Genomic DNA, 18,802 nt, shown 5'->3' with positions numbered 1-18,802 from the left:
GTGGTAGCAGCATGCAGAAATAAAAAAGAAAAAGTGGTGATACGGTATTGAAGCATAGGATGAGAATAAGAAGCTGGTGTGGCCAGCTTTTAATAAGTTATGGAAGCATGTATATTTAGTGTTTCAACTCTGTTGAATCTGAGCCCAGAAAATTAATAATGAAAAATGTGAAGCTGTTGTGGAAAGGAAATTATTCGAATCTAAGTTACTGAATTTATCTTGAAGTGTCGTCTTTTTGCTGAGGAAAATGACAGCTCAATAAAAAAATTTGCTTTTTTTGTAGAACTGTTGCTCCATGAACTCCACAAATTCATTTTTTTTCTACAGGCACTTTTCATACTGTTACTTAAAAGCATACTGCTTGTTACCTGTTTTAAAGAAAAGGAGTCTCCTGATGTTAATATTGTTCATCTGGATTAGAAGTTGGCAATGCCTTCATTAACCTTCTGAAGTGAATTAATAAGAAAGCAATAATAACATTGCTGTTGATTATAATGACTGTTTTTTTTTTTATTTAAACAGATGTGTCCTGAAAGCAGCAGAAATATTAGAGAGGTGCAGTGTGCATCATACAATAACAAACCATTTATGGGTCGATTTTATGAATGGGAACCTTTTGCAGAAGGTAAGGGAAGACAACTTGGTTTTGCATTATTATACAGATTGTGTTTTGGAAAGGCAAATGTGATTTTTACCCAGTGGAAGCCATCAGGCTTTGACTGAGTCCTGCTCATTTGGCTCTGTTCGTCGGCTGCATTTATTCATGGGCAGACAAGTAGATAATCACACATCAATATTTCTTATATTTTACAGGAATGAAAGCATGTAAGTCCTACTTTGACTGGTATACCATTGGCTCTGTGTAGTGTTGCAAAAGTATTTCAGCTGCTACACTGTTAACTATCTTCTTTTTTTTATGTATTTACTTTTGATGACAAAGGCTCAGTATGGCTCCATCTCAGTCAATGTAATTAAATTTTTTTATGCCAGCTTAGCATGTGACTCATGGTCCTTATGCATTCATTTCAGGACTCTCTGGCTATCTAATTTGTATTTTCTAATGTTGTGTTTGACAGTTGGGATGGTGACTCTGGGGGGGATACCTGTGCTATGGACTTCCCCAGCTGCATGTTGAACTGATTGTCCTGGAACACAAAGCAGCAGCAGCTCTAGTAGTGGTCTGCCGCCCCTCTAGAGTCCTAACGCTTGGAGGATAAAATCTCAGTCAGCTGGGGGTTATAACCTTTCTCCAGAAATATGTTTTGTGAAATAGTTACTTATTTTGTCTCTACTATAGTTTGTCTCTCTGTAAACAAGAGGTGGGCCCCTCTCAGTTGAGATTCGTGATTATTTATGAGGTAAATAATTTATTCTTCAAATATGTCTCTGGATTCAGAGGAATTTAGTTTATGTATTATTTTTTAAATTAACATTTTTTAAAAAGTTGTTTTCCATGAAACTTCAAAGACAAAGAGGATTTATGCATATACGCATACTGTGGACTAGCTATCTTTATTATTCTGAGGCCATTCTATCCCTTGGCGTGAATCTCTAGTTGGAGAGTACATTGACGACTTCGTTACCCACAGACTCCTTTACCAACAGGCTGTGTGTGCTCAGTGCCACATGTTCTGTGCAATGTCTCCCCTCCAAATGGAGGCACAGTCTCCAGCTTAAAATTTTAAAATGCAGGATATAGGCCCTTCTACTTATCCTTTCTAGATTTGAGAAGAACAAAGTAGAAGGAAGAGAATTTACCTGTATTTTTTAAGTGTCTCTTGAATATGACTTTTATTGTCTTCTGTGTAAGTAGCTACATATAATACAATGCCACACAATTAAATAGAAGTAATACATTATGCCATGGCTTTTAATGTGTTACAGTCAGTGTTTGCAAGGATTTCTCTTTGCTGGAAGGCTTCATTACAAATAAAGGCTTCAGTGTACTACGATTTATCTTTATGGCAATGCCTTGCCCCTGTATGTCCTAAAAGTGATGTAGTGGCGAGATTTGCCTGATTATGCACATCTTCAGTGTCAGTGATCTGCTCTGGGGCAATTAGTGTTCTGTGTATGTTCTACTATCCTTCAGTCTTTAACTCATCGTGCTAAGTTGCTTTCCCAGCTCCAAAAGGGAAGCAAAATAAGAGATTTGGAAAAGGAATGGGAAAGCTTCTTTCATGATGGAGGGATTCCTCCTGGTTCTCATATTTTTATTCCCCCTCCCTTTATCCTAATAGGTTTAGAAGGGGAAAAGGGTGATAGCTACTGGTGATTTTTTGCTGCTAATAAACTGAGGTCATGTCTATCCTGTAGTGTAGAGCCTGATACTAAGTTTTGAAGTGAAAGCAGTGGAAAGCGTGTCTGTGTAGGTCTGCAGCTGGGTGTGTCAGCTGGAAGACGGCACATGCTGCTGTCACCGTATCGCTCTTGGGGACCGAGGGAACGCCTTGCTGGACTCCATTGTGTGAATAGTGCTCTCTGAGCCAGCTTTCGGGGTTCTGTGCTTTGCCTCATTGCACAAAGGCAAAATGCCTATTTTGTAACAATAAAGACCCTTCCAAAGATGTGCTGAAGGAAGTATTAGAAGTCATTGTTCGTTTATTTTTCAGGGGACTCAGAGTGTTGCAAGTGTGTGAAGTTCCTTTTTCCCATACCCAGAAATGGTCATCTCCGTGGGTACTGAGCATGCTAGCATGCTCTGTGTAGTTCCTTTAGATGAGCAGCTTTGATCCACAATTAATGTTACCTATTTTTACAGCTCAACATGAGTCAGTGCAGATTCAGATAGGTTCATATCTAACCCCCAATTGATCCAATAATGTTTGTTTCTAATGTAGTCATGCCTCAGTCCTGGTTTTATCTGTTGTGGGTATAGTGAAGACTTGCAGAGCTATACCTCTTTATCTGAAATTATGAACATTCAGTGTATACTATGTTTTTAATTAAAGTCATGCTCGGCATTGTGAAGTTGCCCAGAAGGAAGTTTCAGAGCTGTACAGCTTTGGCACTTTGTACCATGCATTTAGGCAGAAAAAAGAGCTTGGTACCCCAGCAAGCACATGGCTGAGGGCATATTCTGCGGACAGCATGACTTCTCCTACAACATGGCCCCAACGACTTATGATGTATTAGCTTTGATGCATCCCTTTTCAAACTGCTGTTGACGAGACACAGCCAATGCTGAGCCAGCTCAGCCCACCTCCATCTCCTTGCTTCCTACACAGCAGCTTTGACTCACTCTGCCCTGTGCCAGGAAAGATGACTCAGGGGATCTAAAACATGCCACAATAATTTCTTTTTCCCTCCCCTGCATAGCACAGCTTGCTCCTAATGTTTATGTTGGATCAATAAGGGCAACTAAACCATATTTACAGCCCTGTCTTGATGGTGAGTTAAGTGTATTTATTATTTTTCAAAAATACACATCTTTTTATTTCTTCGTTGTTCAGATTGGTGCAGCTGAATTTCTAACCCCTGTTTTATCTGCTACTGCTCCAACACAAACTTTTGTCTTTATTAAAAAAGCCATATTAAAGGGACTATAAACGCTATGAATTTAGAGTACTTAATGAAAAAACCCTAGTTTGTGTTGGAGAACCAATAGCACATAATGACTTTAAGGGCAGGATTTGAGAGGAAGGATCCAGTTGTGACAGAGGGAAAACATGACCATAAACCTGTAAGGAAGTTTAAATCTACAGAAGCAGTAAATGTTTTAATCATTCTGATAACTGAACTCTTAAATTTGAACTCTTTATTTCAGTTAACTTTTATTTTTAATTGTGGTGAAAAATTCATAACCTAAAGTGCTTGATATTTTGATATCTACTGAAAGGAGAAAACCTATTGGTTCATTGAAAAGGGTAACTCAGTGGGAATCTGACCACAGGAGTGTCTCCTAGTGAAGAATAACTGCATTTTTTGAGAGGAGGGAGACAACTGCAGTTTTTTTGTCAGAAATCTGGTATAAAGTTAAAGAAGAAATGAAGTCTGCTCCAGGAAAATCTCTGTCTGATACTTCATCTTCAGGAGGATACCTGGATAGTCTTATGCATCCAAATTACATTCTCAAATATAGTATTCTCAAATCAACAACTGCAGAAAACACTGGTCAACTGCAGGCCCTCTTGCTTTGAGTTCTGTTTGATAACGACAGCCAGGCTTTTGTAATAGGGAATATTTTATACTGCAATCCTAGCCACGGCTTTCTGTTACCGCAGTTAGAATTGCTGTGCCAGGCAGGCAGGCGGAGGAGCGGTACAGTGCAAAGAGCGGGCTGCGGCTCTGCACTGCGCGCTCTGCTCTCTTTAGCCGCAGAGTCCTGCAGGGACGTTCGGCTTTCCCGGCCTGTGCTGCTCTTCGGCGTGGTAACCAGCATGGGGAGCCGCTGGCAGGGCTGCCTCTGCCTGCTTCGCAAGTGGAAGAGGACTTCGAAGTCTAGGAGGAGCTGTGATTGCCTCTCCAGTGTGTAAAACCTGAAATAGCTAAAAATGTATTATCTGGGGACTTGTTTTTTTTCTTCCTTTTAAAGGTAGCAATTTACAAGCAGAAGAATACTGCAAAGTTTGAGCATTTTCTCCTGAGAGACAATTTCACTTTCTTAAAAAAGAGAAAAAAAGAGGTTTTTGCAAATCAGATCCTGGTCCCCTGAAAGTCAGACATGATTTGCCCCTAAAAGATGCTGAGGCTTTGCCCTCTTCCCTCATAGTAAAGGAAATACAAAATTTTCATGGAAATGATTTGGTTTTCTTCTTTGATTTTTTTCTCATTTTGTTATTTTAGAGAAAAATTTTAATGGGAAGTTGTCCAAAATGCAGACTTGATCAAGCATTTCCTCCAAATGACGTTTTTGTTTGCTTTTTGTTGAAAACCAACTCTAGTTTCTGTGCTCCCCTTTCAGGTGAATGCGCTTGTTTGCAGGGCAGCACGCTTATTTACCTGCATCGTGCCGACAGCAGGAATTCTTGTTTCAAATGTATGTGTTCTTTTACATATGCAGCTGTAACTTGTGTAAGAGCTCACTGGACGCTAGCTAACAAAGGTAGTAATAGGAATGAGGACGTGGCTAAAGGATCATCATAGTGGTGGCTGTACAGATGATTTAGTTCCACTGGGTAGAGTCAAGATGTCTTTGGCTTAAAGTACTGTATCAAGCCAGACGAGTTTCTAGGAGCAGAGCCATACTCAGATCTTGGAAGCTGTTTAAATAGTTTGTTGCTGGCAGATAGTCGCTGGAACCTGAAGGCTTGCGCGGAGTGCGTGGAGCGGCCTCCGCTCCCTGCCGTTAGCAGGCAGGCTGGCTTGAGGGCAGCGCCTTCCACCTGCGTGGGGTCTGCAGGGTCAGCCGGAGTAGGTGAACTCTGGCAGCAAGAGGGATCTCTGGAAGGCCTGGCAGAGTTCACGCAGTTCCTTCTGATTGCCAGGTCTGGCTTCCTCTTACGACTTCTCTTTATTTTTCTGTCTGATTGTTGAGAGACAGAAGTTTTTCGGAGCCTGTACACCACATTGCTCTTTGGAGCAGGGTTCGGGTCAGGCTGAATTTCAACTGGGATAAAAATTCCCGTAGCAGAAAGGAACAGTGGCATATATGAAATGGCACTAACATCACTGCTGCATTTTCTGTGGGGGGAAAAATGGTTTCCCAGTCTCCCCCAATACCGTTGTTGCCAAACCTAACTACTGATGAGCACCATAACGGGTGATTCAAAATCAACTGGAGTGAAGGATGCTGACAGGCGCCCGGGTATCAGCACTCAGCCTTGTGGCAGGGCGGTTGGGCGATTTCAGCTGGCTTCTATTTACTTGAAATGTATCAGAATCCAAACTTGGAATGAATGGAAGGATATTTGGTCTGCACATTTTTCACGCTGGACTTCATGGTACTCTTTCTCTAAAATGACTTTTATGTCAGCGCTCTATCCTGAAGCCTGTGTTGTGTTCAGAGGAGAACTCGCTGTAGAAGTAGATCTCTGTATGCTGTAAAATCCCTTCTGAGTTTACTTTTGTTTTAAAATACCTTCTAGTAACCTGACTTCTAGCTATAGATGTCTCCCATCTACAGCGGTGAAAAATACAAGCTCTGAAGAAAATGAAATGTATAACTTCCACAGGTGTCTAGCAAATACTGCAACCTCAGTACTTTGTGTCAGATAAGAGGCATTTATGATTTAGACTTCATTTTTGGTATTAGGACAGAGACTGAAGACTAATGCAGGGCTGCTACATTTATTTGTTTGTGGGTTTTTTGATGCTGGGTTTGTAACAACAGATTTAACTCATTTTGAATGACAAAATATCTTCTCATAACAGATCAAAATGTAGTGGCCCAACTTAAGATGTTAAGTTGCTGAGAAACTTCTTCGGTCTGCTGGTAACTGATGACACTGAAGACATTGAATGAGCTCTGATTAATATGATTTAAGTAATTATAAAATGGAAGAAAAGCCCAACTGATCTTTTAAAAATCTTGGTCAGGTACTGAGAGGTGCAAGTAGCATTAAGCACTTCTGGAATGGAGTACCCAAAAGGCAGAGAGGGCTGGCTGCAGAGAGTTGTTATAAGGAGTACAGTTAACAGGACAATGCAGACACTGCCTGCAGATCCGTGACAACCAGCTGTCAGCACAGAGTAGTTTTGCTGATGTTTCAGGGTTTGGGAGGTTTTGGCTCATTTGCTTGGGCTTTAAGCAGACAAGGGTATATAGGCTTGTGAGGAAAGCATTTATTCAGTTCTAAAGTCTCACCAATAAGATGTTTTGTGGAGCATTTTCCATTCAGTTCATCAGCAGAAATCATCCACCAGAACTAGCGAACCTCAGGACATGCCTTCCTGGGAGTGTTTGTAAGTCTGCTAAATGAATATCAAAATTCTGACAAGTAACACTTCTCTTGTCTTGCCAGATTTCTAGATGTTGCTTCGAAGTTTTTCTAACTACAATAATATGTAGTTATTACGTGTGACTATTTGTATATAGCTGCCAAATATGCACAAATAATTTTATAGTAAGTTTTGGGGCCAAATATAAATGTGGCCTATTGGGTGTTGTGTAATGTTGCAAATCAATGAATATTCTGGGCCAACCTTGAATATATTATATTTGTTTTCAGTGGTTTAGTGTGTTGTTTTTTCTTGTGTTAGAATTGTGAGATAAGTATATAAACAAATTATAGATGTATATTGCTTATATGCACGTTATTAGTGCAAGCATTCATTCAGCATCCCTTCTTAGATTTCATTACATCTTAATATAAAACCACTCTAGAAGCATTGTAAAGTTTGATATATACAGAGAAACATAACATTCGTGTCATCTTTTTAGGTTAACTGGAAGTAGAACTTCAGTTTAGAGTAATTAGAGAATTCATCCTTGAGTAAGATTAGTAAGGTAGGCCCTGGTGTACGTTTCCTGAACGCCTGTGATTTCTTGGCTAGAGGAGCGCAGTCCTTGAGAAGCAAGGGTAACGTAGTCCCAGTTTATGAACTCTTGGCCTTCCCTGATTTGTAACTGCCAGTTCCTTGTGGCTCAGGATATGCTGCGCTGAACTGGTATTCTCTTAGTTTTGTGTGCAATACTTTGACAACCTCATTTTTTCACCCAAAGGACAAGAAGAAGTCTTACTGTTTTATTTACACTTTCTCTAGTAAGTTACTTCTAGTTAGTGAACTTACGGATGTTTGAGTATATACACAGTATCTCAAGAAATAATCCAGCTGTGCTGCAGTTCATCCAGCTGCAAGGTATTATATTCAATGAGGCAGCTGCTTGAAGTCTTCGTTTCTCATCGCAATAGACCATACTTCTCTGCCTTTTTTTTGCCTCCACCTGTTAGAAATCTTCTTGATGCTTTTATTCCATTTTGTGGCTAGCTGTTCTTGAAGCTTGTACTTTAATTGCATGCACTGTATTTTCTATGACAATTTTTTTTTGTTATTCCTGTTTTATGTGAAATGCTGTAGCCAGACAGATTCATCAAAGAGGCAACAGACAGAGTTTTGAGAGGTTTGAAATGTAATGAGTAGATGGTGTTTGTATTTGTTGATTAGCTACAACTGAAATAGTGCACACTTCTCTAGCAATAGGTAATAACAGAATAGGCATTCTTACCTTTCATCACAAAAAAACAAAGGGATTATTACCACCTGTTTTTTTCCTTGTTTGTAGTATGTGTGTAGGAAAAAAAAACTGTCTAGGAGTTGGCCTCAGTTCCTTCCTGCAAACCAAAAGTCTAAGTCTATGCCTGTCAATTAAAGTAAGCGTTAAACAACTATGCTGATACAATTCCCTTCTACATGCTGTTCACATGTACATTTCACATGCACTTTTCTTCAGGGTTATGATCTAGCATAATTTGAGATTTAGGAAATAAATTTGGAAAAATCTAGTGAAAACTTTGTCCTATTTAGTATTTTAAGAGAACTGATGGCTTCAGGTCTTCAACTACTGCGTGGCTTGATGCATGAAACATGCTGCAATTTGCTTTGCTTGGCCTTTTCTATTATCTGTTGGGCTACTTTTAAGTTGGATCAGTCTTAATCTCTAGCTGTTTCAGGAACAGTTACTTAGCAAATGAGTAACATTAAACTGAACAGTAAGCCAGTAGCAGATTAGTATAAGACAAGACATATACCTGAAGCATATACCTGAAATTATTGACAGGAGCTTAAGCACTATAAGCGTACAATTCCTCTTGAATTCTGATGAAATATGAGCTCTGATTTCCTTTAGACTCATTGGAAATCCTATCCGAGGCAGTGAAGTATCCATTTTTCATACATTACTGAAAATTCTATTTCATTTTTAACTGAAATATCTTTGAAATATTGCTCACTTATGAGAATAGAATTTATTCAAATGCAGTAGAACAAGAAGTTCATTTATACTATGTCCCTTTTTTCCCCTTTATTTATTCCCAATTTGTGAATGGATCACTAGAGAAAGCAGATGGAAGTTTGCAAAGCTTTAAACGTATGGCTGTGCTAAAGTATCTGAGGCATTTCTTTGACTTCATCAATAAATCTGCTTCCTGAACATCTGTTGTGTTGAGCTTGAACTGGAAATTGTAAATATCCTGTGTATTACTGAAATATGTAACTACTTCTATAGAAAGCTTTAATAAAAAAATATGCTTAGATACTTACATATATGGAAACCTAATACTTCCACATGACAACTTAGTTATTCTTCCTATATAATTTTATTAATATACATGTTTTGATTTGCATTTGTAAGAAGGTTAGCAATATCAGAGCCTGGCTTTTACTTGGGATTCTGTGGTTTGTTACAATTCAAATAATAATGCATATGTATTTTCAACTGTACTGTTTTAAGCAGGGACCATACTCTGATGTATGAAGTCAACCATTTCTCTGTAATAGGTCACATGCACCGCATTTGTAATGTTTCTAGTCCATTGTGCATACCTCACTTTCCCCACTTTTCTACTTGCTACTTGGAGGGGAAAATGGGTTAAGAGAGATGAGAGCAAGAAGATTTGGGTGTTTATAGATGGACACCTGGATGAGCCTCAAGAATTTGAAAGGGTTGTTAGTGCCTTTAGGAAAATGGGAAGTGACATCCATCAAATGTTATCATTCAGCAGTAAACTCGGTACACTCCAAAGTGGACTTGAACATAAACCATGTAAACAGAATGTATTTTTAAGAAAACAGGAAAGTGGGAGAAAGGAGATGAGCTGACAAACCGTATCTGTCCTAATCTTACAGGGTTTAGATAAATTTAGCTCAGCTTTGCTGTAGAAGAGACATTGTCTTCTGTATCCAGGTGACCAATATTTACTGCTTTATTTTAGAGTATCTGAGCTGCCTAGTTGCATTAATTGCAAGTTGGGTAAACATCTCAGGAAGAATTATGCCCTCATTTCAAAGCTTAGTTCTTAGTTCTTTCACTTAGTTCGTTTGGTGGGAGCAGAAAGTTAAGGACGGATGTTGTGGCTTTCAGGCTCAGATTTAGAAACAAAATTGTATCCAGATTGTGTGGTAATGAAGATTGTTAGGCTAGAATGGAAGGTAGAAGGAAGATTTGATTTTTGCAAAGCACATGTGGAAGTGAGTGGTATAGATCCTTTTAAGCCTACTTTGATAAAATTTGTCTTGACTCCCCCCACTTGCTACCAACAGCAAGACCTCCATGCATTCAGATCAGTATTCATGTCTGCAGTATCAACAAATTACCTGATACTGTGCAAGCGTCTCTGAGAAATGCCATGCAAATGCATACACTCATGACTTGAACTGAAAAAAAAAAAACCCAAGTTTTTTTCCACTGTAATATTCTGTAATTGTATTTGTTCTTCTGCTAATGAGTAAACAAAATCTTTGTTGATTTTCTATAGTAGATTTTTACCTGTTAGTGGCTCTTGGAACAAGATACAGGCACCCAATATTCAGAAATGAATTAAAAAAAAAAAAAACAAACGCCACCCTATAAAAATGAATCAATGGAATACTTTGATCCACAAAACCCAACCTACTGGTGTAAAGTACGTAGTAGCTTTATCACAGCTTTCTCGATGTCTGACTTAACTGTCAAGCAGAGCCTTTAATAAGCAGGACTGCACGAACCAACAGTATATGACCTCACATAATCTGTAACAATCCTTATATATCCTTATATATATATATATATATATATATTCCTTATATAGCTTCCTTGTGTCCGGTGGCTGTGCAGAGCAGTCTGAAACTTGCAGCAAGTGGACAGCTGAGGATTTGGACCCCTTTGATTTGGCGAGCAGTCTGGGTTGTATAAAGGTGGCATGGGAATACCTTAGAAGCAGAGTCCTACTAGGAATCAGAGTGTGGTGTTATGGAAGTGATCATCCAGGAGTGAAAATTGGCATAGAGCAAGGTTGCTTTAAATTAACATACCCTAGGAATTTAACCAGCCTCAGGCAATTTCAGGGGTTGGTTGCATCTTCTCTGTGTCCTCTATTTTGGATCTTGTGCCAAGCACAACTTTCTCAGAGCCAAAACCTCTGCCATGTATGAATTAGGAAATAAAGACAGTGCTGATTCCTCTTTTTCGTCAGTTCTAGCAAGGGTTGTGTGGCAACCTTAGCCAGTGGTAGAATTATAATCTTTTTGAATCTCTATTTCATTTTGTAGCATCAGATCAGATGTGGGGTTTGTCAAGATAAGGGAGAGAACAGGGGAGCAAATTAAGTATCTCGACTGTCTTATTAAAAGGGAGCTTTTCTCACACTTTTTAGTGCTGTTTGCATTGGCATGGTTACTGTATACAAGTACATATGCAGAATAAGTGGTTTGCGATGCTTTAGTCTTTTTTGAAATGATATTGTCATTTTTTTTTTAACTCCTGTTGTCCATGGGAAAAGTCCTCCATTAAGCTTCAGAGCCAAAATGTCACTCCAAAAATTTGCCTTTGCTGTTGGATCAAAATCTTTCACTTCCTTTGGCTTCTTTTTAGCAAAACACCAATGTAAAGAGGGCATCCTATCCTTATTCCTACACCTCTTTTGGGATACGAAAAATGAATCTTAGTCTGAATTCTCCTAAATCTGTTCTTTTTGGTGGTAGATTCCTTTTGTTTCTCTAAAAAGATTTCTTTCTTTTGATTCTCTAAAAAGAGACAAGCAGGCTTGGATGCTCTGAACAGATGTATTTTACAGCTTCATAAGGAAACTATTTTTATGAGTTTTATGATTGTAGTCCTAGGAGTCCTTGTCACGCAGATCTGCACAACCATTTCGTGTAGTATAATGTACTAGAATGGGGGAAGACTTAGGGCTCACAGTGTTTTGCAGGTGTGTACTTCTTGCACAAACCCCAGTGATCCTGCCGTGTCTCCCAGATCCATGAAATAGTCTGGAGAATAAAATAGAGCTGCAAGGTCAAGACTGTGTAATCATTTTAACATGTTATACATTAACTTGGGGAATATTGAATAAACAGGGTAACAATTAAGCAAAGGATTATCAACATGTGTTCCATCTTTGTTGTTAAATGTATGACATTTATTCAACACATTTCTTGTACCATTTTCAATTTTTAAAATGAAGTATATATTCTTGATTTTAAACACTTTCTTCTGTGCAGTGTGGGTTGGTTAACCTAGAAGGCAAAACTGAAAAATACCTGACGAATATTCTTGTCATGTTTAAAAAGAAATGAACAACTGAGACATAGGGAGAAAATACATAAAGAGAGTTTGGTAAGTAAAGTAGGAAAGAGGCTCCCTACTAAAAAATACTTACCCAGCTATCTTAGATTTTTAAAATTACTATCTTTGCCTCCGTTTCTGTGTGGGAATAGTTTTTGTTGATACAATTATGCATTTCAAAAGGTTTTAAATAATACTTTCTATGTGTTTGATTTCAAAAAAGCTTTCACACTTATCTACTCCGGTCAACAGTGATTGTCCTAATGTGGTGCTGCCTGTGTAGCAGGCTGTGGAGCTCCCAGTCAGGTTGCTGCTGAATTCGAAGGAAGGCAATATAAATATAATAGTCCAAGGATTGCTGAGGTTAGTGAGAGTTTTTCCCATTCACTTCAGTGGCTTTTGGATGAGGTCATTTAGAAGAAAATTCACCATGTAGCTAAAAAAATGAACAGCACAGGTCTGATCCTGCACAACTTGTTGCGGGTTGATAATATCCAGATTTCTGTGTATTCAGAGAATTGGTATGTACCTAATTCCATGGAGGCTCAGGACCTCACTAGAAATTTTCACAGTTTCTTTGAAAAAATTTGACTCAGTTCAAAGAGTCCACCTGCAGTCCACACTCTGTTCAAAGGTTCAAGGAGCTTTTGCTGAGTCCGGGCCCGGTTCTATTGGGTGAGTGTACAGGCAGGGGCTCAGAAAGCAGCGACACATAAATGTGGGATTCAGAGTTTTCTTTCATTCTGTGAAGAATTACAAGTACATGAAGAAGGGGTTTTAGGACCATCTCAGAGACCAAACTAATTCCTTCTTCACCCCTCCCCAAAATGTCTCTGTCTTTTGCTTTACTGTATGTGTTCCCGAGCAATTAAAATTGTGACTACTAAATGAAACATTTATTCTACTGTTGAACCTTTTAAGTATTAAGAGTTCTCCTAAAAATCAAAATTGTATATGTATTCCTAATTCAAAAAACCTCCAAACACTGAAGTAACTCTTAGAGAAACGAACTATAAAAGGGGTCCTAGTAAATATAGACTCTTTCCCATCTACTTTGGGAGACTGATTTCTTCCGAGTATTTTTCATTATGTTGAAAGAATTACATATTAAAATACTTTTCATATATGGTTTGTTCATTTTGAGCCTGTTCCAGTATCAGCTGATACAAAAGGAAAGATAACATTAACTTCAGAGGGAGTCAGATGTGAATCTAAACATTTATGTTCACAGTTTCCATTTGTGTGTGTACTCAAAAAAATTGCTTATGCACACTCTCAGCAGTAGAACTCACACTTTCGCTTTCTGGAATATTTAGGTGCAAAATTTGATTTTCTTAATGTAATTTCCGTGGCATTGTGCAGATTTTAGAAATTAACACCTACATATATTGAAAAGGTAGATACGCAAGTTCTGGTTCCAGTGAAATTTGTGGATATTACCTGATAAGCTTTATAAATGTTCTAGCTTTAACTCATCAGTTCCGAAACTGAGGTTCAGTCTACAAGTGGGGCCAGAAGCTTTGATCATAGTTATCAATAGCAGTGTGGTGTGAGTTCACAAGTCCAGAAGTTGTGGCTAGCTGAAAAGTTTAGGAAACCTGCTCAAGTACAGAAGATGTTACGTTTCAGATCTGGCGAGTCTTCTGTTTCTGTGTTTTACTAGTAGGTGGCTTGTTGGTGATTGACATTTAAGCATGGTGTAGGGCACTTAAGGCATGAGCAATTTTTGCCAGAACTAGAAAATCCAAGCTCCCCCAGGTAAGGCCATAAGTGCAGGTTTACCAGTTTACAGGGATGCTGGGTCGCTTCTGGAGGGGCTGTCCCAGTGTCTGCCTCTGAGCCGCAGCGGTGGTAAAGTTTAAGACATGCTTGTGAGTTACTGCTGCTTAACAGAAGTACAGCCCTAGAAACATGCTAACTGGTAATATCCATACTTTTAGCCTGTGGCAAACACAAGGTAGAAGTAATTTGCTTAAGCCTCTCTTATTCTGATAAAACCTCTTTCTGTGGGATATGAGTGAGAAGACTATCTTTTCTTTTGTAATATAAGATGAAAGCCTGCAAGGTTAGTCCCTGTGGCTCAAGCTGAGTAGTGAGACTCACCAAGCCCAGTCTTAGTCTGGAGTCACTGTGCAAGACTTTAAGAGTGGGGGAGGGAAGGGAGGTTGTAAAGATAAACTACTACAGAGGGTTCATAAGGATTAAGTATTATAGCCTATTTTTTCATATGGTATTCCTTTAAAAGCCCTCAGATTGACAATTTCCAACTTCATCTCCCAGTATTTCAAAGGAGCACAGAGTTTACAACTCTCATTGATGTAACTGTTTGCTAGAAAAATGAGGTTACTTATTAATATGAATGTGGGTGCATGTGCTGCACATTATTATTTAAATACAGGCATTCCTGTGTTTCTGGAGTATTCTGTTAATGTTTTGAATGGAGTTTTTTGGTAGTGCTGAGTGTTGTGAAGGGAATTAAAAAGATTTTGCCAATTTAACCAGCATAAGTAGTTGGACTGGCATTTATATATGCTTGATATTCCTTCTTGTTATGATGAATTACTATTTTCAAAGCAAGGAAAATCTTACCCACTGTGAAAGAAAAGCTTATAATATGGATGAACATCAGAAGAAAGAGATTCCCAGTGGTAGTATAGAAAATGAAAAGCAGAACTGGCTTCTATTGTGCTCTGTTTCCATTAGACATCTTGGAAGTTTTATAAGCACGGCGCATAATAAATATCTAAGCCACAGTTTGAGGTCTTCTACAAAGGAGAGACAATTCTTACTAATATTTTTCTGGATCAGTCTTTCCTCTTACACCCAGATAGATACAAATCTCTGGCATTGGTCCACAGAGTCAACTTGTGAATTTGTTAATTTGCTTTCCATATTGCACTTTATAAATCTGAATTTAAATCCAAACACCACAAATTTAAAATTAAGTTTGAAAAAGCCAGAGAAACTGTGCACTAAATTTGCTCATATATCTGCAAAGAGAGGAGATCTGCTTCTGAACAATTTTGGTCAGAGGCCTAAAAATACTGAGGTGCAACTCACTATGGTTGGTTCTGCTGTAACGGTACGGTGATCCCTCTGGAGAGAGATCACAAAGAGCTAACTGTTTGGATCCATTACACCACTGAGGTGGATATCAAGTATAAAAACAGAAACAGACCTCAAAAAGTTGAGCCTGATCTTTTTTTCAAATATAATAATATAAGTCTGGTGACATCATTAGATCTGAAAAGTAATATAGACTTTTACTGTATTTTTTTTTTCATTACTCCAATATAAATGTAACCCAGTGTATGTAAAATGCATTATAGCAAATCCGCAAGCAATTTCCTTCATTGTAACAAATACTGTATCTCATTAGAGCAAAACAAGCCCCCAGTTATGTTGCAGAACATCTGCTTAATAATTTCAAGTTCCTCCAACAATGCTGCCAAAACAGCTAAAAAGTCAACATCTAGTCCATTTCTTTGATCAACTGAAGTAATAAAATTATAAATAATGCACCAAATGCAGATCTGGTGAAAGGCAGAGCAGCGCTATTGGCCCTGCGCTCAGATAGCTATCATTGATGGTGATGTGGCTTAAGGCACTGGAACTGGTATTCTGAGGGAAGGGGGGGTGGGATGCAGAACCAGGCTTCTGGCTTGCACAGATTTCCTATCTAACAGCGAGAAAGTTAGTTAATCTTCCTGTGTCCAGATCCTGACTCTAAAATTCAGTTCAAAATACCCTTTTTATATCTCATGGGCTTTCTGTAATGAATATGAGGTGCTTTAACATTACCGACAAGAGCTAAAGCATCTGTAAACAAACAACAGGTCAATGTTTACGTAAAATTTGGTGTGAGTTATAATGGTACTTACTATTTGTCTGTGTTGTGACTATATCAGTTTCTGTTCTGTATGTCTTAGGAAAAGGGTCGCTTTGTGTGGTTGCAGTGTTAACATTTTGACTACTTGTTTTCATTCCAAGTGTGAACAAAAACTGAAAATCTTCCAGGAATACAAAACATTTTTTAAGTATCAAATTATTTGCAGTCAGTATTGTCAAAACTTAAAAATATATGTATGATTGTAATATTATTGGCATTTCAATTTTTTTTTTAAATTTCAGTAAAATAAAATGTTTCAGCATTGAAATCAAACAAGAAAGTGGAAATGATTTTGACTTCCCTCTGTCCATTTTCAGCAAAAACAATGTATTCCGAGGGAAGATTTCAGTTTTCAAGAAATTTAATTTTTGAAAACAATGGGAAGAAGATCAGTCGAATGAGTCCACTGTACTTGTAACCAGATTGAGAAATATGCTGAAAATATAATATATAAAACATTTCCTTAAGTGCAGGTACTGAAACTATAATTTCTCTGTGAAATTTTTGTTGCGCAAGAGCCGAGTGAAGACTTGTTCCTTCTTTGAATAGCAATGTATTATACCATACCATTGTGTGACAGTGACCAACGCCTTCTGTTTGTACTTTTTTGTTGTTGGTTTTTGTGGTGGTATTTGATTCTAAATTTTTTAAGGTCCAGTCAGTTAGTCACACCTTGAACTTTCTTTCAAAAAAAATGCAGAATTTTAACCCTAAAGAATCGTAATCATCATCAAAATGCCTTAAAAAAAACCCCTAAAAAACAGCCACAAAAGCTTCTTGAATTCAGATAGGCAAGCAGGAATGTTGGATTGATCAGACAAGGAGGGAGCACTGCAAGGAACTTCATCTGTCAGAGCTCCCTGGTGAGGGTATTAAAGGGTCTAACAGACAGGCTCTGTCTGGTTTACCAGCGTGGCTGTAACGCATTACTGCCCCAGCTATCTGCCCAGGGCTTTGCTGAAGGTAGCTGCTGCCCGTGATGGGACAGCAGAAGTTAACGTGTGCGCTGGCTGGCTCCTCAAGCGCTGCTGCAGTTAGCCATCTGCTGTAGTCATTAACACGGCCAGGGAATTTACAGCTCTGATTTAATACGGGTAGTTTGAACATGTCGCATTCGGCAGCTGAGGAGCTGGGACCCACATCTGCCTCCTGTGGTGTGGCTGTGGGACCAGTGTCTGGGAGCAGAGGGCCAAGTGAATCGGGGTGGGATCCTCCTGATCGGCTGCTGCAGAATTTACCCACGGTGTCTGTCTGGGCCCTTGTGCAAGAGGAGTCGTAAAGGCGGCTCTTGTGGGTTGTTATCAGTGCTCTTGCTTACAGGGCTAAATAGTTACCTGGTTATCATCTGTGCCACTTGCACTTTGTGAAACCTTAATGTGAATTCAGTTTCTTCTGCTTTTACATGTGTTGACAATGCATAATTGCTTTAGCTAGTCAAAAATGATAAAATAGTCATTTATAATGAATTAAGAAAAAACCTTGAAGGAACTGTTACACTTTTCTGGATTGTAATTCTCCCTCTTACTTCTCAATATCCATTACTACATTGAAAGAAAGATGCACTCTAAAGTGAGTCTGGTGCATTCTGATATTAGAAGGTTGAAGATAGACTTTAAACTGCCTCAGAGTTGTATAAAAGTAATAAAAAGGGTTTTTTACTTATGTAATTTGGGAGGTATATTAAGAAACTGTGGGCATTCTGCTTTACTTGCAAAGCACAAGATTCCCTGGAAGATATCTGCATTGTTAGCACTGTGAGATTGGAAAATATTGAAATATCTCATTTTAAAATGTTGATTTTTTCTTTTAATTTTAACTGTGCCACAAAGTCTGAGAAATGTCAAGTCTTCATTATGAAATTTTGTCATGGAAACTTTAAACTACTTCTAGGCATGTGTTAATATATAAAAGTTTTGTGTTAATATATAAAAGTTAAAATTAGATAAAAATGTGCACGGAGACAAAAGAATACAGAACTTTTCAAAAAAAATCTACAAACTTCTATGCATGGTAATTGCAAAGAAGTGTTGCACTAGCTACTTGAAATCCAAAAAACCAGAACAGAAACAAAACCCGCTGTGTTTTCATATCTCAGTAACTATTACCAAGTGAAGTAACCGGATACAATATGAAGATACGAGTATTGCTTTCCTTTTGGGAAGCCTCAGTGCACCGGTAGTAAAACTCTGCACCCATACGCCATGCAGGGGTGACCAGTCAGGTCAAGAGGGATACGATTCAGTACGGACCTGTTGGAGTTGGCCCTGTTGGTTTGGTCTAGTTAAAACCAGCTCAGGACTGTAACAGTTCCTGGCTGTGTACGGTAAGGGCGTAAGGAGAAAAAATCTTTTTGTTTCATTGTTCTTCCACTGCAAGAATTTAACTAGTGGCATTACTTAGGGTGTCAAGAGTCAAATTACTTCATTCTGAAAGATGCATCATAGTTCATGCAGACAAATGCATATCCTAAGGGTTTCAGCTGTACAACCTATACTATGCAGATGGCTGGAATAAGTGATCACGCTGGACCTTTGAGGGATATGTTAGCCATAAATCTTTGAATCTGACGTTAAGAAGAAATGCTGGAATAAAAATTGGTATTTGGAACATTACCTTTGAATTCATTGTGATTTGTAAGTTCTGCTGCGCCACAGAAAGAGAAAAGAAAGAACAAAAAGAACCAAAAGGTTTTTTTTCTCCTTATGCCCTTAGCATAGAGTATAGAGGGATTTCTGGGTTTTGAGGGGATCTTTTTCATGAGGTTCTGTGGG

The 18,802-nt window shown here is 38.5% G+C and overlaps 1 protein-coding gene across 1 annotated transcript in view; it reads left to right on the top strand.

Annotated features, from left to right (window-relative positions):
- The window catches only part of THSD4 (thrombospondin type 1 domain containing 4), a 307,104-nt gene that overhangs the window by 55,517 nt on the left and 232,785 nt on the right, over nt 1-18,802 (top strand). The window contains exon 5 of the mRNA XM_075160230.1: nt 523-625. Coding sequence (XP_075016331.1) covers nt 523-625 — 103 coding nt within the window. The remainder of the gene's footprint in view (nt 1-522; nt 626-18,802) is intronic.

The sequence above is a fragment of the Calonectris borealis genome, chromosome 11, assembly GCF_964195595.1.
Source record: "Calonectris borealis chromosome 11, bCalBor7.hap1.2, whole genome shotgun sequence".
NCBI classification, from domain to species: Eukaryota; Metazoa; Chordata; class Aves; order Procellariiformes; family Procellariidae; genus Calonectris; species Calonectris borealis.
This window is presented reverse-complemented; position numbering and strand designations above follow the sequence as displayed.